At 37.3% G+C, this 22,615-nt stretch overlaps 1 protein-coding gene across 1 annotated transcript in view; it reads right to left on the bottom strand.

The window, feature by feature from the left end:
* SLC13A1 (solute carrier family 13 member 1) overlaps nucleotides 1–22,615 on the bottom strand; it is a 74,175-nt gene that overhangs the window by 35,150 nt on the left and 16,410 nt on the right. The window contains exons 2-6 of the mRNA XM_010975605.3: nucleotides 20,313–20,441; nucleotides 11,327–11,463; nucleotides 8,960–9,147; nucleotides 8,290–8,347; nucleotides 8,160–8,202 (exon numbers count right to left, since the gene is read on the bottom strand). Of these exons, the coding sequence (XP_010973907.2) occupies nucleotides 8,160–8,202; nucleotides 8,290–8,347; nucleotides 8,960–9,147; nucleotides 11,327–11,463; nucleotides 20,313–20,441 (555 nt within the window). The remainder of the gene's footprint in view (nucleotides 1–8,159; nucleotides 8,203–8,289; nucleotides 8,348–8,959; nucleotides 9,148–11,326; nucleotides 11,464–20,312; nucleotides 20,442–22,615) is intronic.

The raw sequence follows: 22,615 nt of genomic DNA, 5'->3' as shown, positions 1-22,615 counted from the left end.
CTCCCATATTCAATACTCATACACACTCATACTTTTTATGTCACCATCATCCTCCCCTCGAAATTTTGCTTAGAGCAGAGCTCAATGTTCAGAATGTTGTCTAGAGATCTATTAACAGCTGAACAATAGGATATATATAACTTTTCGTGTTTTGTATCCCATTACTTGCTTAGTTTTCTAAGTGGATACCACCAAATCAGCCCCAAATATTCTGTGGTTGTTTAAATCTTCTCTCCACATAATTAAATAATAGGATAACTAATCTACATCACTTCATTGATAGTTTGGGTATTGATTTCTAGATTGGAAACAGTGTTACCCAGAATTTTGAAAGCATTTTCCCCTATTGTCTCCGAGTTTTCAGTGTTGCTGTAAAGAAGTCTTCTGTCACCCATGCTTTTTGTCCTAAGGAATCATGCTTTTTGGAAACTTTTAGGGTTTTCTCTTCATTCACCATGTTCTGAAATCTCAAGGTCCTTTCCTATGTGGGTCTGTTTCATCAGTTTTGCTGGCACCCAGTGGGGCTTTACGTCATAAAAATTATATTCTTTCATTATGAAAATTTTCTTGAATTTTGAGGTAACCTTAGTTTTCTCAATTCTTTTTCTGAAACTCCTATTATTTTATCTTGTTTCTTCTATTTTATACTAAAATTTTCATTTATATTTTATAGCTTTATATTTCTATCTTTATTTTATATATTTTATATTTATAGTTTGTATTTTATATATTTATTTTCTATTATATATATTTATTTTTGTCTTACTCCTTTTTTATAAAATTTCATTCATATTTCATGACTGCAATTTCTTTGTTCACCTCTCTGAATATATATTAATGATAATTTTTTCTTGTGTTTTCATCTTTCTGCACAGTCTTGTTTCCTGCCAGTTTGTTTCCTTTTGGTTTGTTTGGATCTCTCTCTTTCATGCCTGCGGTTGTCTTCAGGTACCCAAGAACTCGGGTGGTTTGCTCCTATTTAAGGCAGTGGAAAGCTGGTTGGAAGCCCTGTACCTGCTCTTAGGAACTTGTTGTTGACTGTGGGCTCATAGATGCTATCATCTGCCTGGATCTTTTTTTTGAGAAAACCTAATGCAATATATTTTCATCTTTTATCTTGTGTTGATTACATTCCCCGAAGAAAAACCTCCTGGCCTCTTGCCTGCTGACACCTGGAGGGTATAGGCCTGGCTACTGGGGCCGGTGAGATGGGGCAAGGTTCTCACCATTCAACATACAAACGATCACTCGGTGCTCCAGTTTTCACTGTGAAGCCCTTCCCTGAGCCTGAACTGTGTCAAGTCCTCCTTACCCTCTGCTTTACCACGTCTAAAGATGACACTTGTCTGGTGGAGGGGAAGCAGCTGCATCCAGGTGGAGTTGAGGAAGAAGTTTGGGGATTTAACTGTTTCATAAGCAATTTTTTTTACTTACCCCCACTTTTCAACATTGTAAAGACTTTGAGGGCTGCGGCTGAGTAAATTAGATCAGTAGCTTATTGTCCTTCCTCACGGCTGACGGGATTACACTTTCGTGGGATAACTGAGGCACTTCCCACTCACTCTTTAACTTTCTGGCTTCCAAAGTGATTTTGCTGTCATCTCCTTTCTTGACATTTTTATAACTATGACTTATGACTTAGAAAGTCTATTCTTGTTTTAACGGAGATTTGGGATAGAGTGAAGGTAAATGGGCCCATTCAACCTACCACCTTATTGCAAGATGCAATATTTCTCTTTTTACATTAAAAAAAAAACAAACCAAGAACTAAATGATTCTTAACTAGTAGTCATTGCATTGACCTTGGTGCCCTTGTAGGCCATACATGGTGGATGCCATAGGCAAAAGGGAGAGGAGAGTCCATGGTGCACAGAGGGATTGACAGTGGGGCCTGTCTCCTCTGTTCACTCGGCACACTGAGTTTACATGTGCTTGGTTAAGTGGATAACAGAATAACCTTTCTAGTTTTAATTAAACCAGCCCTCCCATAATGTACATATGACTTTAAATAATTTCTATAGGAAATGACTTATGTAATGAAACTGTAGAATGAAGATAATGCATAAGTGAACAGCAAGAAAATCTTAAGAGACATCCTTCTCCTACTCCTGATATGACCTCCTCATGAAGATCTGGTGAAGATCTAATCAGAAATAACCTGAACAACTCAGAAGAGTTGGTGACAAGTTTGAAGCTATCAGTAAGACTCTTTGAAATATGATTTATATCTACTGTAGTTAATAAAGAATTATGTCACATATTGTGATTTGGGATATTAGTTTATACAGTAATGGTATGAGGCACAGAAGGATATTTAAAATTTAGCACTCAAGACATGAGGATTCTTCATAAAAATTATATTTTTCAGCAATGTTGAAAATCAATTAAACCCAAAATCCACTTTACAAAATGTTATATCTTGAATGTTATTTAGAAGCCTCCTTTGTGATTTCTTAGTGAAGAGCAAAAAATAAAAATATACATGCTGTTGGAAAAAAAAAATCTTGTTTTCTTTTCATAGTGATAGAAATGACTGAAATAATGTGTAAATAATATAACAGCTATCTCTCTATCCGGCTGCATGACAAATCAGATTTTCTGTTAAATGAAATGCTGTTTAAAATATTAAAAAGTCCCTTTAAAGATATATCACTGAACTGATACAGAAGTAAGGAATCTGCCTTGGCCCCAAATAATGCACAAGTGGGAATCTTAAGTGAAGGGTCTAAGCAGTTTTTGACCTGAGGATTTCAGTTTATTCTTTTGCAGAGAGAGCTGAAGATGGCAGATAATGCCTAAGGCCCACCCTGTGTGGTGAATAGTATAGGAAAACACTCATAAAGCTGGTATCCTTTGCAGAAGCAGAAGGCAAGGAAATCTCATGCTGACTTAAGGAAAAATGTAATGTTCCCTGAAAACTCCTAAACCATGAGCATTTCTAGCCTAAACTGATGTTACCTGTGCATTAGACAAAAAACAGCGATATAATTCAAAGCTCTTCCATGCAACTGCAGCTTAGGACTTGAGGGATTCCCATAGGGTTTCAAAGAAAATCAGCATTTCAATATTTGAAAGCACAAAACATGCAAGAAAATATGACAACAAAAATGAGAACCAGCAGAAAACAAAAATAGGCCAAAGAATGAGATCCACAGGGCTTCAGACACTAGAGCAATTAGACACAGAATATAAATAAACTTGTTTGTGATTAACAAGTTAGAAGATGGAAAATATGAGTAAGAAGAAAGAGACTATAAAATTACCAAGCAAATCTTAAAAAGAGACAAACAGAATTTATAGAAATTGAAATTTAAGTTACTGAATTAAAAAATTCAGTCAATGGGTTAAACAACAAAACAGACATAGCCAAAGGGAGAATGAATGTTTCCACAGTGATTGCACACTTTACAGTCCCACCAACAACACAAAAGGGGTTCCTATTCTCCCCACCTTTAACACTTGTTACCTCTTGTCTTTTTGATGCTTCTGTGAGTCCTAAAGGGTGTGTGATAGTCTCTTTCCCTCCCTGCTCACCTCTCTGTAAACGTCAGGATTTGGCTGGATGAGTAAAGGAGACGCCTGGGTTGTGTCAGGTCAGGACTGGGCAGCACTAACAACTGGCTTTGCTGCCCAGTTTCACCCAGTCTAGGAGAAGGGGAAAGTAGTCAGGAAGGACTGTGGTTTGTAGCACCTACCTGATCTAATGTAAAATACATTTTCCATATTTGATCTAGGGGCCAGATATTTTAGAATTGCTATCTCCTTACCTGACAGAACTAATGTCCCTAGTCCCTAGTATTATGGGCCGTGCTTATTACTGTTGTATGGTACCTTGAATTCTTGGAGAACATTAAAGAGTTCTGTCTTACAGAATTTGATTTTTAATAATAAGAATTTTCACCCCCAAACTAAACATCACCTAATTAAAAGCAAGATTCAATTTGTTCAAGGAAAATTTCCTTTGAACTTTTCCCTTTCGGGAAGTTCAAATTATATAAGATGAATGGAAAACGATTACCTTAGACGTCTCATTAAAAGCATACTGATTTTCCAATTGTTTTCATTCAAAGATGCCTGGAGGTTTAGAAATTGAGCTGGTATAAAAAATCTGGGGTATCTCTGAATAACACTAGTGTCAAGAAGGAAAAAAATACAGCAACTTGGTTCTTCTTTCGGTGTGTAAAAGTTGACTTTTGGATACTCAGAACTTATTTCTCATGGAAATACTATAGGGGATGATTGGTCTCCCAGTTTCTCCACTGGAACCTGCCAAATCTATTCCCCCGTGCATGTCAGTTTCTTCAGTGTATATTGAAGATTTATAATTGTTAAAAATCAAAACATATCTCCAATGTACAATATGTAAAATAATACTTTCATGCTATCTCTTACAAAGAACACTATTATAGACCAAAACGTTATCACTTAATCCTTTCTTCTTGTTCCTTTTCTTCTCTAAAATATTTCAGCTAATTTGAAGTAACACAGAATTTATGGGCTAAGTGTCTACCCACCGCTTTTATTCGGGGCACAAGGAGGGAACGCTGCTATTGTCTGGGTCGTGGCCTATAGTGAAAAGGGCACCTGGGGAGTCATGGAAGACATCTCTTTTTTATGTACGAAGCATAGGAATATGACTCTTAGATAGGAGTGCTCTGTAATCAGTTCCTGGAATCTAAGGGACTACTGAATATCCATCATCTTCAAAATCAACATATAACCATCACCATCAGCTGCAGCAGCAGCAGCAATGGGAAAATTATCTTCAAATTATTCACCATTATTATCTGTATCAAAACTTTGTAGTGCTATTAACAAGAATTTTATGGTTGATAAAGTATATAAAGAACCCATAAAACTCAACAGTAAAAAACCAACCAACCCACCCCAGGATATCCAATTGAAAAACAGGCAGAGGAACTGAATAGACCTTTTTTACACAGAAGACATAAAAATGGTCAACAGGTACATGAGAAGGTGCTCAACATCACTAATCATCAGGGAAATGCAAATCAAAAGCACAAAGAGTTATCATCTCACACCTGTTAGAATGGCTGTCATTATAATAGCACTATGCTAAGAGAAGTAAGTCAGACAGAGAAAGACAGATGCTGCCTGGTATGATTTATACGTGGAATCGATGAAAGCCAAACTCATAGAACAGAAGTAGAGTGGTGGTTACTAGGGCCTGGGGAGGGGAGGCGGGAGAAGGAACAGGGAGATGTTGGTCAAAGGGTACAAACTCCCAGTTATAAGATGAGTAAGTTCTGGGGATCTAATGTACAGCATGACTATTATAATTAATAGTACTATATACATAGCTGGAAGCTACTAAGAGAGTAGATCTTAAATGGTCACATTGAAGTAAAGAAATGGTAATTATGGAGGGGGAGAGCATAGCTCGGTGGTCGAGTGCGCGCCTAACATGCATGAGGTCCTGGATTCAACCCCCAGTATCTCTACCAAACAAACAAACAAACAAACAAATGAATGAATGAATAAATAAACCTAATTCCCCCCTCAAAAAAAAAAAAAAAGAAATGGTAATTATGTACCGTAATGGAAGTGTTAAATAACACTGGTGGTAATCATTTACAATATATAGGTATATCAAATCAACAGATTGGTGATTCCAATGTGTGAAATTTCAGTAATTTTCATACAAATCAAACAATTTTTTAGTGCATATTACCAAAAAATCTATGCCCTTCATTGTTTTTCCTTTTCTTTGAAATTTATTTTAAACCATTTCTCTTCAAAGGGAGTAATATTTAGATCTTTTTGACTTGTAGTTCACATACAAAGTCAAACCACCCAGGATTTACTTTTAATTAAATGAAATGCCTCACCAACACCATGAAGAAAGTAGAAGACCAAAATATTATGTTATGAATATTCCTTCCATTTCATAGCTAGTTTAACTAGATACAGATTCTTCCACATAATCAGTTAATGTTAAATTATCTAGTTAAAACCTGGCAAAGAACAGGTACAACTTATAATAATTATAACACAAACTATACAAAACGTGTATATTGAAGATTTATAATTGTTAAAAATCAAAACATATCTCCAATGTACAATATGTAAAATAATACTTTCATGCTATCTCTTACAAAGAACACTATTATAGACCAAAACGTTATCACTTAATTTTTCTTTGACATAAAGCTACATTTTTATGTTCAGAGGCCTTGTTTGAACTCAGATCTCAATCTTTACGGCCTAAGATACACCCAAATTATCTTACTTTCCCTTGTTGAAAACTTACCTCTCCCTCGGTGTTCCTCACCTCGTCAGTGGTATCACACCCTGCCTTTGCCCAGCTTACTGTAGCAGAGGCGTCTCCAGTGCTTTTCTCTCTCTCATCCACCAAGTCAGATTAATCAAAAAGTCCAGTTAGGTCCATACCTTCTGCCCTATGCATTATTGCCACAGTAAGCTCTTCAAAGGGCAGAATCTACCATGCCGTCCCCTAGTTTCAAGGCTCTCTATTCCCCTTAAGATAAACTAAACTCCTTTGCATAGCATGAACAGCTATTTTTATCCTGGTCCAACCTATCTGAACGTTTCACTCCCTACAACTCCTCACCTGGCACCTGCACTGGAGATGTTTCTGAAAAAGCCCTGCTCTCTAAATAATTGGGTCTTTGAATACATTGTATTCTGAGTACATTACCTCTTTCTTTTTCACTCCTTCATTAGTCAAGGTAAGCATCTATTGAATACTCACTCTGCTTCAGGCAATGGAACGAGATAGGGGATTGAATGGGGAACCAAGCAGACTTGGTCCCTGCAGGAATGGAATCTGCACTCCTCAGACTGCAGGAGCCATCTTCCCTCCATTCTCAAATTCCTTTACCTCATATTCCCTTCTGGCAATATGCCCAGATGAGCTGGTTGCTCCAGACTCTAGAAGACTTGGCCTCTGTATGTGCCTGTGCTGTGGTATTTATGTCACACTTTTTTTTTTTTTTTCTAAAGTCCATCTTCCCCACTAGACTCTGAGCTGCTTACACTAAGGAGCAGGTCTTTTCATCAATAGACTTTCTTATAACGCCTGGGGCAGTGTTGGATGGCAAATCTATTGGAAAGGCTTTGACCCAAAATTTAGGCATTACGCCAGAAAACAGGGTTTCTGAAGATGACCACAAGAAAATTACTGAGTGCAAGTATATCCAACAGTTTTTAAAAACTATTTCTAATGTATTCTTCTGTAATATACCTGGCATACTATTGATTTTCTGCGTTTTAAAACAATTACTTCCAGCCCTAAAGATGATAAGGTTTTCATAAATACATATTCGATTCTCATCTTAAAAACCCTTAATATATATGATAGCTAATGGCTTAAAATTAATGTTTGTATTAGTTTTCTCTTTATATAGAAATTGTTCTTCCCTTGAAGATTTCTGTAAATAACAAAAGGGTTTTCTTCTTCCTGTTGAATTACATGCTAATGCATCATAGCCTGAGGAAGGAACATATGCTCCACTCTCATATTTCTAATGCCATGGTTACTGTAGGACTATTTCTATGCAGGATTATTTTCCAGTGGTCTCGAGATATATTATTCCCAATACAACCTAGTATAGTATTTTTATATTGATTTATCCTGGGGAAATGAATTCTATGGGATAGTTTACAAAAGTCTCCTCCCTTCCTTTGATAGCTAGGATAGCTCCAACCCCATCTGTATTGGGTGGTAGCGACTCGGGAATTCTGCATCGCAGTTTCTAGTGGCAACGAGGACACTAAAGATAACTGGGTTGTAATTACATAAATAGCAGCTGCTCTAAGTTCATAACCTGAAAGACAGGATGCTCCTAATAAAACAGGCAGCAAGATTTTAATAAGAAAGTGAAACAATATTCTGAGACCAGCATTGCATTTCTTTAAAACACATGTGCTCACTGACATCACCATGAACCTGGTAAAAGGAGAAAATGATGCTAATTTTCAGAGCCTAAAATGTTTCCTATCAGGATGTTGATTATGTGTCTACCCATGAAGGCTTATCAAACCATTATACCAGGCTTTGACTTAGGAAAGCAAAATAATTTATAGGTTTTACAGGTCTGAAAATGCATACAATATCTAACTGCAGATCTAATATAATTTCATGTATAATTATTTAGAAAGAATCAAATTTAATGTACCTTTTCCAGCTCCATCTTGCTTGAAGTTTTCCCTGAATCATTCCTGTATATGAAAAATAAATTGACCCAGTTTATAATTTTATTAAAACGTAATTTGGAAAATCCTAATCAAAATGTCAATATTCTTTACCCTGGAACTGGTTTTGTTTTCTCTTTCTTCTCATTTGTTTCATTTCCATCAACACTTTCTGCAAAATAGTAAATAGAAAAAGAAAAATTAAATGAAGGGTTATCAGCGTGTGCCCGAGGGGTGGGGGTGTGTGTGAAGATGAAAGCATTATGAGAAACTAAAAATAAATGAATTCGCTTTATACTGAGATAACACTCCTTGTAATGAAGTATTTTATAAATACAAATGTCCTCCCAACATCTTTTCACTGCATTAGAGTAGTTTTTTCAGGGCCAGAAATAACCAAGTGAAATGTGATGCTGTTTCCAAACAGAATATAGGAATTAAAGGTTCCCAATACTATGCAGGAAAGTCATTTCAGTACAAAAGAGAAACCTGAAGGTCTACTGATAAAGCCTTAAAAGACAGATAAAAAGGCTGAAGAATAGAAAAGTCATTCTTATTCTTTCCCTTTTGCCAGAGAATGTAAATTCAACCATTAATTGCAGGTAAAATATTTGGGTAATGTAATTCCTTTGTATAAATATTGGGAAATACAGAAAAAGGAAGGTTAATTTCACATCATACATGTATATATGAACAGTTCATTCAAAATACAATCCAGAATTCTTGAGTTTATTCTAATGCCCAAATGACTAGACCCCATTTTGGCCATATCAGCATGAGATACCATCAATTTCCAGTCCCTGGTTGGTTGATCCACTGAAATAAGTCATCTGAGTGGCCTCGACCTCTGCTTCAGCACTGATGATCTGCTGTGCCACAGCCTCCACGATGGGCATCACCATGGCCGCAGTTGAGGTGTTGCTCAGCCACATGGATAAGAAGGCAGTACTACTCATGAACCCCAAGGTCAGCCTGAAATGAGAGGGCGTTTAGTATGAACTCTGCTGTCTAGATTAACTAGCTCTGTGTTATTTAACTGTAAGGGATGTTGTTTGTGAGTTGGAAATTAATTTTTTCAAAACACAGAAGGTTAGGATTCCTCCCAGATGAAGAACTCTGAGGACAGCGATAGCCAAGTGGAAATCAAAATGGCACACATTAAGAGTGGATTTTTTATGAGATTTGTCTCCCTGGAAACCGTTAAGAATCTTCTCTCCAAAAACAGAAAAATGGTAAAACTTATAATCAAACTGCAAGTTGGTTGATGATATACCAGCTATAATGTAATGCCAATATTTGAATGCCCTTTACAGATGACACTTACCTTCAAATCCTAGTAAGACATGGTGCCATCATCATTTGAATTTAGAACACTTATTCTTCCCTTTGTCTTTGGGTTATAGCTCTGTTTATTAGTGCGCCAGGGAGGCACAAGGGCAAGGAGGGAGATTAATATTTATAAATCTGCTTTTTACTTGTTCACTACTCTGGTTTAATACGTGGTAGGTGGAGGAAATGGTTTTAAAACCACTAGCTAAAATGAAGTTTCAGAGTTTTCTGTAGATTCAATGATTTATGCTCTCCTGAATCTGACATTCCTGCCTGTTGTCAGAACTGGATATATTGCATTGTCTTCTCTTATAAATAGAGTAATTCTTCTCTCTTAAAAATAACATACCTAAGATTAGAGGATTTTAAACCATGTCTATAAACTTTCAAAATCACATTTAGGAAAAAAAAAAACAAAACATGATCTCGTATGAGTAGGAGGTCCCAGAAAATCACTCAGAAGCACATCTTTCCATATAGAGCCATTTATGAAATTCTTTGACTCTTCTTTTGAAACAGATCTATAAGAAAAATTCCACAGTATAAGTTTCAATTACAAATAAGGCAAATATTTTCTATTTCTAAAAGAAAACTTTTAAGAAAATTGTTTAAACCAGAAATGATTCTTAGTTAAAAAAAACAAACAATTTTAACTTAAGGCATTGGCAAAACATGAAATCTTTCAATACAAAAAGGCTGGGATCTAATAAACCTTCTATCTGGTAAAAATGCCTTAAACTGAAAAGCCATTTAGTGGTATAATGAACAGGACTTTTGCACACTATGCAGTGCCCCACCCTGTCGACCCCCTGGGGTCAGTGGCCAAGGAGAAGATACATATTTCTATAGCGCTTCAAGAAGCGTGGAACATCATTTCATTTTAAGACTGAAATGCCCTTAATACCCGCATGTTATAAAATTTTTCAGTAACAAATATTTTTTTAAGGATCTGTCTCATCTGAGTTATTTAATATTTTTCTATTTAACAAAACAGTTTGCTCCACAAATGATGAACACAGACGTGCTTATACCCTAGAATGAATTATGCAACAGAGTTCAATACAGTTTTCCTATTTCTAAAGAAAGATGAGAAGGAAAGAACCACCTAAGGCTTTAAAGCATGCCATTATGCAAATGATTATGACACTGGAATTTTTTTTAACTCACATTTACGTTCTTAACAAGAGCTAGAATTAAAAGCAAAACACCCAATTAATTTAAAGTAAAAAGAGCGTTTATGTTAGTGGGAAAATTCAGTCAACTGCCTGCTTTCACATTCTATAGATGAAACTTCGTAATTGCTTCACTTTGCAACTGTTCATTTAAAAAGAGAAAAGTTCACCTTGGAATTTTTCTGCACACATTTGTATTTTGTCAGTAATGTCTTTGTCTTTGGTTCTTAACATCCTCTCTGATGATCAAGGATACTCTTGAACAAGTCTTGAATGTGTAATCAGCCAAATAAACAAGATAGCACTGAAATCTACTCTGAAGTCTATCAGTCTTGTCTGTTGAGGTTCAAGGCTTCTCTCGGCTTTGACTCCTATGGTGCATAAAAGGTGACAGAGTTGTGTGCACTTATTCCAATCTCCCTGTAATTAGACCGGCAGTGAAAGGAAAGTTGCTGGGTTTTTTTTTTTCCCCTCCTCCAACTCAAGTGCCCTTTATATCACTTTCATATTTGCAGAGAGGAAAAAAAAAATCATGAATTACACTGCCATACAAATGATTGTCTGGATATGCATTACTTATCTGGTTATTTGCTCTGCACAAAAATTTTCTGTTTGGAATATAAACCTCGAACAGTAAACACAGTACTTACCATGCTGGGTTCACACCCACCATCATCACCATCCTCAGAGCAATCCTTTTATGCAGATTCCATTTTTCTATTGATGTTGCTAAACAGATGACTCCAATTAGCAGTAGGTGAAAATCTTTGAAATAAGCAGATGCCACCTGAAATTACAATTAAACCCATGATTATTTACGTTGGTGAGGGGAAAATAACATTGCATAAGAAAGATGTTGCTCTCACTGCTCTTAAATTTGACCTTCAACTGCATTATCTTTCTATTTTGTTGAAGGAAATGTAGATGTGTCTGAATACAAATTTAAATAAGTTCCATATCCTTACCTAGAAATAGTACTGTTAAGAAAAAAATATATACATTTTAAAAAGTACCCATATACTAGGTTTTGAAAGAGCTGAGTAACCTCAGGTAAGTGCCTTCTATGCCTTAATTTCTCCATCTGTAAACTGGGGTTAATTAGTTTGTGCTCCTGTGGCAGAACGGCCGAGACTAACACCAGCTCGCCAGTATCTTCATCCCCACTGCCAAACCTGCAGAGTCACGCTTTTGTATTTTGAATGGAGATTAGTAGAGTGTACAGACACTTAATCAAGCAGCCGTGTGGTCAAATAAGTTTAGAAAATAGTTTTCTAAAATTCTAGAATCTTCCTTTATATAGACCTTCTCAAAACCTTTAAACACAGTGTATACTATTATAACTCTCAGCGAGGGGGATACCCTATACTATGTGTTTTCTAAACTTATCTAATCATAGAAATATTATTTTAAATTACCTCAAGGTATAGATATTCAAGAGTCCTGACTGTATGAAATACTTGGCTAAACTGAATCACAAGGCTGTGGGAAGAGGAGAGGATTCTAAGAGGAAATATCGCTTTAAAAAAAAATCACATAATGTCTAGTAGAAAAAATGGAAGAGTTGGAACAAAACTACTCTGTTATGAAACCATGAACGAATAGGAAAATCAATTCTGATGATGAATTTGCGATTTTAAATTGTATCTGCATTTTTAATACAACTCACTAAGCTTGCCTGCCTGGGTTTTAAAAAAAAATTGAAAATTACCCTTGGAATTAAAAGTCAACGAGTGGTTTATGGTTTATGAAAGATTAGTTTATGATGCTTTTCAAAGTTTATATTTCTCTTTACACTTTGTAGTAATTATATAATAGAAAATAAGTAATTGCACCAATTTCCTTATTATTTTCATTTGTTAATTACTCTAACATTGCGTGAGCATCTACGATGCACCAAAACTGCTCCAGGAGCAAGGGATACGGGTAAGATGTCTAGCATGGTTTTTCCCTGTTTATGCCTCTACAATTCTTAAACGGTGAGCTTTTCCAAGTAGGTCCTGCCATTTTTCTGCATCGCAGAGCCCTGTTTGTTTTCCTCATAGCATAGCACATTGTGTAAAGACTATTTGTTTACTTGCTTATTGCATATCTTTTCTATTATACACACATTCTGTGTGGACCAGGAATCTGTTTTGCTAACCATCGCATATCTGGCACGTCGCACAGTTTTGGGACGGAGAGTGGGCAGTAGGCGGGAGTGAATGTATAAGCTGTGGTCTCTGAGCAACTCAGCCCATTGTCTACACTCTCTTCCCAAACTCCTATCTTCCCAACTCCCTCTAACTTACTCTTGGTAAAAGCATTATTTCAATTTACAAATTTACTCATGTTTCCAGACTTGTGAACTATTTTTACACCTCCCTGGTTCTATCCCTGCCTCTCTGAAGTTTTCTTCTCAGCCGACTCTAAAAATTCGTTTTCCGCTGCCTTCCTTAAATGCTGGTGTTCTACAGGGTTCTCTCCGCAGTATTCCTGTCTTATCCACTCGATGGCTGAATCTTATGGATTCAGCTACCGTTTCTATGTGTCTAAATAATGTTTGGCACATGGTAGGTGTTCAGTACACATTTGTTGAATGAATGCTGAAGACACTAAAATCTTTGCATCCAGGCAGATATGTCTGCTGAGGTCCAGACTGGTGTATCCAATGGATACTTCCATTCGAATTTCCCACAAGCATCTAAAAACTCAATATGTCTAAACTAACGCTTCTCATCTTCTCACTCCGCATCCTTCACACTTGCACCTCCTCATGTATCTCTTTTTGTGAATGAAAGTTCCATCTACTCAGTTGCCCAAGCCAGAAACCAGAGGGTCAGTTATGATGCCTTTTTAACTTCCAATACGTGTGTATCACCAAGTCTTATCATTTCTAGTTCCTTTTAAATTTGTCTACTTTCCTCTGTTCGCACACTACTACCTTAATTAAGCGCCTCACCATTTCTTACCTGGTTACTGTATGATCCGTTTCTTATCCACCCCTTACTGTTGCCATTGTCACTCTTCCAACAGGTACGTCTGATCACACTGTCTTTCCTAAACTCTTTTAGCAGACCCCAGGTCTTTTGAGACTAAATCCAATATTCTTAATATGTTACAAGACTCCTCATCATTTGGTCTGAGCTCATCTCTCCCGCATACACTTTCAGTGCTGCACCAGCTTCTCCCCACGTGTGCAGTTCCCCAAACACAGAAATGCTTTAGCACTTCTGGTCATTTAACCTGGAATGACCCTCTTCTCTCATCTTGCTAAACTTTATCTTCCTTCATGGATTAACTCAGATGTCATTCTTTCCTAGATGCCTTCCCTGATCACCCTCTACTTAGTTGGATGGTAATTCCTTTTGTTATAGCACAACTTAATCAATACAATGATCATTTTCTGTATTTAATTAACTACCCTGTTCATTAGACCAGACGTATTTTGAAGGCAGACGTGTCTTTTTTTTTTTTTTTTGAGGTGTGTCTTATTGATCCCTGTATTTATGGACTTAGCACATGTCTGGTACATAGTGGATGTTGAATTAATAAGTCCCTAAGCACAAGAAGCTTACAAGTTACTGTAACAAGTGAAACAAGTTTGTTTGTTAAAGTTAATGAAAAGTGCAATAACACATCGTAAGGGCATGAGAGCTACTTCTTCAATACAATTGAGATTCAAAGGGTAAGTGACCACTTTTTCCTAAGGGAATTGAGAAAGTCTTCTCACAGGCGCCGATATTTGAGTTGATTATTAAAAGATTAATAGACATTTGAGTTTTCCTCTGCCCTTACCTCTTTTGCAGTTTTGCTCATGGAAATAAACCCCACTGACCCTATTTCACCAACACTCTGAGAATTAAATGAGAGGATAAATACAGAATTACTTTAAAAATACAAAGGGACACATAGAAGCAAGTCATTATTAGGAAGCAATTAAACACAGAAAGAAGTCTAAGAACATGAGATATTCTGGTCATAATCTCTTTAAATTATACCAGCAGTTGACAGACTTTGTCTGTAAAAGGTCAGATAATAAACATTTTAGACTTTTATGAGCCTTTCACAACTATCACAACTTGTCTTTGGAGCGCAAAAGTAGCCAAAGACAATATGTAAATGAACAGCTGTGTGTTTCTAATGAAACTTTATTTCAAAAATTGGGTAGCTGGCTGGATCTGGCCCTCAGACTCATCCCTGCCAATCCCTTAGTAGACTATGTAAACAACCTATGGCCTGCAGCTCAGTTGTCTAAATGACATTAGTTGTTAAATCTAAAGAGGAATTTTCACATTCTCTCTTTTACTTTCTTACCCATTCTTTGTTTTTCATCAGTTAGTGTATTTGCAGAAGAACTTTAGCCACAGGCAAATGTGTTTGCTAATGATCTACTTGTATAAGATGTAATAAGAAAAGATGTTATTGGTTGTAAATGGCATAGGTAAATATAACCATATTCTAGGAAAAATTAGTATTTCAAGTAAAAGTCCTAATAAAATTTGAATTCTATTTACAAGATCAAGGTAGTTACATTTATGCTTGAAAATGGGATTTCATAAAAAAAAATGAACCTTTATGATCAAAACACCTGTGTTCTCTCTTAGCTATGTAATTTATACCAGTTCAGCAATCTTTCTACAAATCAATATATTTACCTATAAAAGTTAAATAATACTTCATGTTAAGTTTGTGAATTTAATGAAATTTTTAAAAGGTGCTTTGTCAGTTATACTGTGTATAATTATAAAGCCTATATTTTGTTGTTGTTTTTTTAAAAAATACTGACTTGTGTTGTTAAATCCAGTAAGTCAATTTCCAGTTCTCACGTTAATTGACCTGTTAACAGGTATAACATCTCATCATTGCCTCATCCTTAAAACATCTGCTTCACTTGGATTCCAGGATTCCACATTCTCAGGGTCTCCCTCTTCCCTCAGTAACTTCCCCTTCACAGTATTCTTCCCTAGTAACTTTCTCTCTCACCAAACCCTAATGAAGCAATTCCCCAGGGCTCAGTTCTTACTCCTCTTTGCTTTTCTACCTCCATTCACTCCCTAAATGATCTTATCAAACTGCAGGCTTTAAATACCATCCACATGCTGATAATTCTCAAATCCTTATTTCCTGTTCAGGTCTCTCTTGTTAACTCTGGACTCATCTGCATCTAACTGCTTACTCAACATCTTCACTCAGATGTCAAACAGGTATTTTAACCTTCATGTCCAACACTGAACTCCAGGTGTCAGCTTTTCTTCTGCAACAAGCCTACTCTGCCCATCAATTTCAATTGGTGGCAACTCCATTTTATCACCTGGCAGGTAAAAAAAGCTGTGTGTTATCCTGGACTCCTTTCTTTCCATAATCATGCCATATTATGTTATTTAGGAAATTTTGTTGGTTTTACCATAAAAATATATCAATACTATATGCAAGATTCCTATTGCTCTCCTTTGTCTGAATTACCATGGCCTCTCGCCTGGATTATTGCAGCAACCTACCCTGTCACCATTTTTCACCATGTTTTTCAACACCGCAGCCCAAGTTCTCCTTATTACATGAAAGATAAATGGATCATGTCACTCTTCTACTTAAAACTCTATAGAGGGTCTCTTCATTCAAAGTTAAACTTCACGGTGGCCTACTTTGGCCCCACATGATCCAGTCCCTCTTCACATTGTCTTCCTGATGTCACCATCATCTCTCATTTTCCCCTTCACTCTGTTCCAGTCACACTGCAGACATAAACCCAATTTAAGGTCTTTGTACTGAATATTGCCCTGTTAGCAATGGTATTGAGGTAGGAAGCCCCATAAAAAGACCGGCAGGACTCCCAGGCAGGGCCACTACTCTCCTGCCAGCACCATCCAGTTCTCTGGCCCAGAGGCTCTCTCACTTTTTGCCTCTGAAATGGCTTACTTACCTCTAGAATTCTACTGGTTCCCTAAGCTCACTCCTGATTGGTTATTTCCTTCACTCCTGATTGGTCCATTTCCCTAACTTCTGATTGGTTCATTTGTAGTACTTTACTTGCATGGAGCTCACTCCTGATTGGTTATTTCTCTCACTCCTGATTGATCCATTTCTACAGAGCTTGTTCCTAATTAGTCAACTTTTGTTATACCTTATTTGCATATGATGTTGCAAAGTGTAAACTGGCAGCCTATAAAACCCTGTGTAAACCTACAGACGGGGTCCAGAGTTTGTAGTGTTAACTCCTCTGGGCCCACTGGCATAATAAACCTGAGTTCTCCAACTCTGTGAGTGCTGCTTGGTCTCTCACCCGGATCCAGGTTACTGTCACAACTGAGCTGTAACACAAGAGTTGCAACACTGAGCAGTGACATTTTTCTGCAACAGTATATATGTTCCTCGTTTTACCAAATGGCTAATTCCCTCATCCTGTGTAAATCTTTCTCCAGGTACTGACATCTCATTGAGGTCTTCCCTGGTCATCCTATTTAGAACTACAGCCCTCTTCTAATCCTCATCATCCTTCTGCATTTTTTCCATAGCACCAGTTACCTTCTAACTCACTATGTAATTGACCAAGTCATAAGGTATATTGTTTGTTGTCTCTTTTCTCCTAGGAAGATAGGGATTTTTTTGTCTGTTTTTATTTATTAATGTACTCTCAAGTGCCTGGCAGAGTCCTAGCATATATTTATTTACTGACTGAGTAAATTTGTACTATAACATACACACACACACACACACACATATAACATATATATGTATATATAGATGTATGTTATCTTAACATTTGTATATGTAAAACTTACATATAAACATATTTTCAACAATAATAATAAGTATACATGTTTTGAAATATCTAATTAGGAACACTAAATATTTAGCACTTCAGGTTTAATTCAACAGATAGGAGAGAAAGTCAATATTTGTTGATATTCTTCAATACAACCATGTGCTCAGTAAGATATAGGTATTTAGCACTAACAAACAGGTAAAATAAGTTGAAGACTGTGGTGGCCAAAGAGAGTGATGTGCAGGGCTCTAAACTTAGATAAGGATATTGAAAACACATCAGTCTCCTCCATGACAGAGTTGAGATTCCAAGTGTTACAGCAGGCTAACACTCACAAGCAAACTTTAACTGTCACTATTAAAACTCATGGGAACACTTGATAGCTAGTATGTTTCACATATATTATTTGATTTAATGGTTACAACAACCCTTGAATTATAAGGCATTATCATTCCCTATTTACAGATTTTTTAAAAAAGCATTATTAAGACACATGATCAGGCATACAAGTAATTAGTGATGAATATTAGGTCTTAAACTCAGGTCTTCTGACCAAATCTGTAGCTCATTCCCTGTAGCTTTGCTCAGCTACTTCTGAGTAAAAGGTCAGTTACCCTGCCTGGAAAGAGGATCACAAGACCAAAGAATAGTTTTCTCCACTGGAAGTCCTAAGGACTTCTGATTTGTTCCAAGTCCCCATCAAGCTTAACAGGTGAAGAAAATCAGGTTAAAAACAAATTTAGGCTGAAATACCAGAGGGGAGAGGATAGATTCACCAAGCTTTGCAACACTCATTTCCTGAGTGATCTATTCACATTTGTCAATGTACAAATAACAATAATATTAACTAACATATATGGAGCGTTTAATTTGTGACAGACTTTACAGTTATTAATTATTGAGTCCTTAAATCTCATTGCTAAACTAGACACAGATCCTGGAAGAGAAAAGGAGATGCTGGTGATGATGGAGGTGTGGGTGGTGGGTAGAGATGGGGAGTTGGTTCTGAAAACCATCAAGACTGCAGGTGGGGAGACTTGGGGACATAGTGTCTATGTTCAAATCCTAGCAATGCTATCATGTGGAATAAAGACAAGAATTATCTGTAGAATCTTAGATGTTAGAGAAAAGTTTAAAGAATCAAAGTCACTGAGTTCAGACATGGGCTCAATAAAGCTGAGTTGCTTAAGTGTTAAAATTATTCAAAAATGGTATGGATATCCCTGTGAGGTATTACAGGCCCACACAGGGAAGTCTTCAGCACTTGCTGAGTGATCTCGTCTGTAAGGAATATCGCGGAGGGGAGTCCTTGCCCAGGGTGAGTGACCCAGAACTCCCTTCCAAGTCAGAGAGTCTACGACTGTGAAATTAGTCTAGGCTTATACTCTTGAGTATAGAGGTCTTTTGGGCAGGAATTGGCAGCTTGAATAATGCAACTACCATTGGCACCTAGAATTTTGCTGCCTCTAGTTGGGCCTCCACAGCCCCAAAAGATGCAGAGAGATTTCTTTGGCAGCTCCCACAAAGCCAGACCCTCCTAGGCATCCTCTTCCTCTTGTCTGCCTCTAGCCTGCTTGCTACACAAATGTCTCGTGATTCCAGTTAATCTATCTCAGCCTCCTTTAAAAAAAACTGATTGTTATTAAATCACAAGGGACAACTATGTGACTATCAAACTTAATTAACTCTGGGAGTAGGACTCCCCACTCCAGCAAGACAGGGGCTGATAACTTGACACCTTACTTTTGAGAGTTTTTCAGCCCCTTCTTTTTATATTTCCTTTACTGAGAGCCTTGTTGGAGCATTTGAGAAACTTCTTAGATTATAGATCCTGGGTTCTGGGGGGCAGCAAAGCTTCATTCTGGGGTGAAAGGAACAAAATACAGCCCTGGCTAAACTCTCTTCCAAATCAGTGGTGCTTATTAAAGAAAAGAGTGAGGATTATGAGGGATGGGAAAATGCAGATGGAAAACAGGAGCAGAAAGGATCAGAAAGGCAAAGAGATGGAATTGGACTCCAAAATGGGAAAGAATGACATGAAGGTCAGAAAAGGAATAGCTTCTCTTATAGGAAAGTAAAAAAACTGTATCACGGGTTAGTTAAAAAGAAAAATCTCAGCCCACATTACAAGACAGATGAGCCTTATGTTAGCAGTACTGGACCAAACTGAAGGCAGAAGTCCAAGGGTGATAAATTGCATGGACTGGCATCTTGAACGTGACATCTTTCCTGAGAACGTTTCAGTGGTGGTTTAGGCAGCTGTGTGCTGGGTGGCTGAAAGCTGCATGGAGATAGATATCCTGGTTTCAATGCATTTCATGCTTTTAATGGGAAACTGAATCTATTTTCTTCAGACGGGTACCCTTAGATTGTATAAAGGTAAGAAACACCTCTCAGCATGAATAAACTCCTCTCAGCAAGAACAAAATGGAAATACACGTGAAAGTTAATTTGGCTTTATCTTCTGAAATGGCAGGTTTCTGGAAAAGAAAACAGGGAGGCTTTTTCTTCATTAAAAACAAAAATTGCTTTTCCAACACTGTGTGAGACCAAATTCTGTTGAATAGAAAAAACCTGATGCAGGACATGAAAAAGTCAGCCCTTTTGTTGGGAGGGAGACACTGGGCACAGATGTCAGCCTGGGGAGCTGGGACACACATTTCTTCCACTGACACGCATGACTCAAAAAGCTGCAGCTTGAGTTTTGTTTTTGTCCACCTGAAGGTGGACACACACGCAGAATTCTAGAGGCAAGAAACGAACAGGAGCTTGGAGGACTTATGTGGAAGCCTTATCAACAGGATCATCACTCCTTTTAAATACAACTTTCTCATTGGAAGTATCAGCACAGAGTAGGGAATCTGATCATGACAAACATTCGCAGGAGTACTTACCTCCTTAGAAGCCATGATCCCAAACAAAGGCAACATTAAAGCAGGCAGCAGAGCTGTTACCGACAGAGGCAAAGCTTCTGTCAGCCAAAAGATGGCGACGACAAAGAGGATGTAGGCGCATTCTGCTTCCTGGACAGAACAAAAGCATAGTGCGAGGTGAAGTAACGAGGTTGGAAATCATCAGTCAAATCACAATCACATTCAAATCACTATCAAAACTACAATGAGGTATCACCTCACACCTCACCTCACACCAGTCAGAATGGCCACCATGAAAAAGTCTACAATTAATAAATGCCAGAGAGGGTGTGGAGAAAAAGGAACCTTCCTACACTGTTGGTGGGAATGTAAGGTGCAGCCACTATGGAGAACAGTATGGAGATTCTTTAAAAAACTAAAAATAGAGTCATCATATGATCCAGCAATCCCACTCCTGGGCATATATCCAGAGGGAACTCTAATTCAAAAAGATACATGCACCCCAACATTCATAGCAGCACTATTTACAATAGCTGAGATGTGGAAACAACCTAAACGTCCATCGACAGATGACTGGATAAAGAAGATGTGGTGTGTACATACAATGGAATACTACTCAGCCATAAAAAGGAATGAAATAATGCCATTTGCAGCAACATGGATGGACCTAGAGATCATCATAGTAAGTAAAGTCAGACAGAGAAAGACAAATGTCATATGATATCACTTACATGTGGAATCTAAAAAGAAAATGATAAAAAATTCTATTTACAAACCAAAAACAGATTCACTGACATAGAAAACAAAGTATGGTTACCAAAGGGGAAAGGACAGAGGGTATAAATTAGGGATTGGGGATTAACAGACACACATTACTATATATACAATAGATAAACAACAAGGACCTACTGTATAGCATAGGGAACTATATTCAGTTTCTTGCAATAACATATAACGAAAAAGCATCTGAAGAGAAAATGTACATATGTGTATGTATATGTATAACTGAATCACTTTGCTGTATACCTGAAACTAACATTGTAAATCAACTACACTTCAATAAAAATTTTTTTAAAAAAATCACACTTTTGCTGAATAGAGCTGAGTTGAGTCACAGAGAAAGTCAAGAAGAAACTGAAGACCTCTGCACCTTTGAGTTAGGCAGCAAACAGTCATCTCTTAGGGGTTCTAAGAGTCAAAATTTAATACATGTGAAAAACCAATGATACAAAAAAATTCTCATTGAAGTTTCCTTCACATTTCCTTCACAACAGATAACAGTATATTATCAGTTGTCTGTGCTTTTGTCAGCATATATGGGTGTTTGCACTCACCTTCATGTGGCCTATAAAATGCACACCCATCTGCCTGGAGTGCAGAAATAGCCAAGTTACTGCCTTTCCCCGGGGCTGGACACACCTGCCTTTTAACTGCATTTTTTGGTGCCTGGTTGGACCCATGCGCACTTGCCTTCCTTTCCCTCTACTAAAAAGGGAAATCAACCTAGAAGAAAACTTTTGGTATATTTTTTTGCTGAGAAAGAAGGACAGTGCCTAGTTATATGGCATGGATAATACTGAATTAGCTCCTAAGTGACCCGGGCCTAGAGGTGATTGCCTTCTGCCTTGCTTTTTAGAAAGTTAGCTGAGCTTCTAGGGAGACACAGGGGGACTCAACAGGACAGATACTCTTAATAGACACTGTTGCCTTGCTACGTTTAACAGTGTGGGTTTCTGTTTTAGGCCACTGTTGAGAAATGGTTGAAATTTATCATTATATTTGGTTGATAGAAATAATTTTGATATGAAATCACCTGGATGTACTAAGTGATCGGTAAAGGTTAGCATCTCTTCTGTGGCTTTGTTTTGCTCTCCCAAAGCTTAATCTCTGCAAATTTTGAGCTGCATTTAAAATTTTTACGAAACTGCTATCCGAGTTTAATGAGGTCTTTTATTTAAGGCTTTCCCAGGGCAATAAAGATTTCTAGCTCCGCTGCCCTCTCTGGTTCACCTACCTCAGGGTGAGTCCTCTGGGCCTGGTATTTACTCACCCAGCATCCCTGCACTTTGAGTGGGTTTCTAAGCAATTCTTAGTAAGCCAAGATTGTGTCATATCTTTATTGTGCTCTTTTTCAAGGAGAAAGAATAAAGGTGTTTCGATGTTGGCAATTTTATACAAAGTCTGCCTCTATAATCTTGACAAACAATAAAACAGTGAAACAAAGCTGAGCCTTGACTAAATCTTCCTGACTTGCTCCGGAGAGAATTTGTGAATACAGGCTTGATTTAAAATGCCAGAGTAAAAGAAAGACGGGGTCCGCTTTT

This window comes from Camelus dromedarius, chromosome 7 (assembly GCF_036321535.1).
Source record: "Camelus dromedarius isolate mCamDro1 chromosome 7, mCamDro1.pat, whole genome shotgun sequence".
Classification (NCBI taxonomy): Eukaryota; Metazoa; Chordata; class Mammalia; order Artiodactyla; family Camelidae; genus Camelus; species Camelus dromedarius.
Note: the sequence above shows the minus strand (reverse complement) of the source record. Positions and strands in the feature narration are given on the sequence as shown.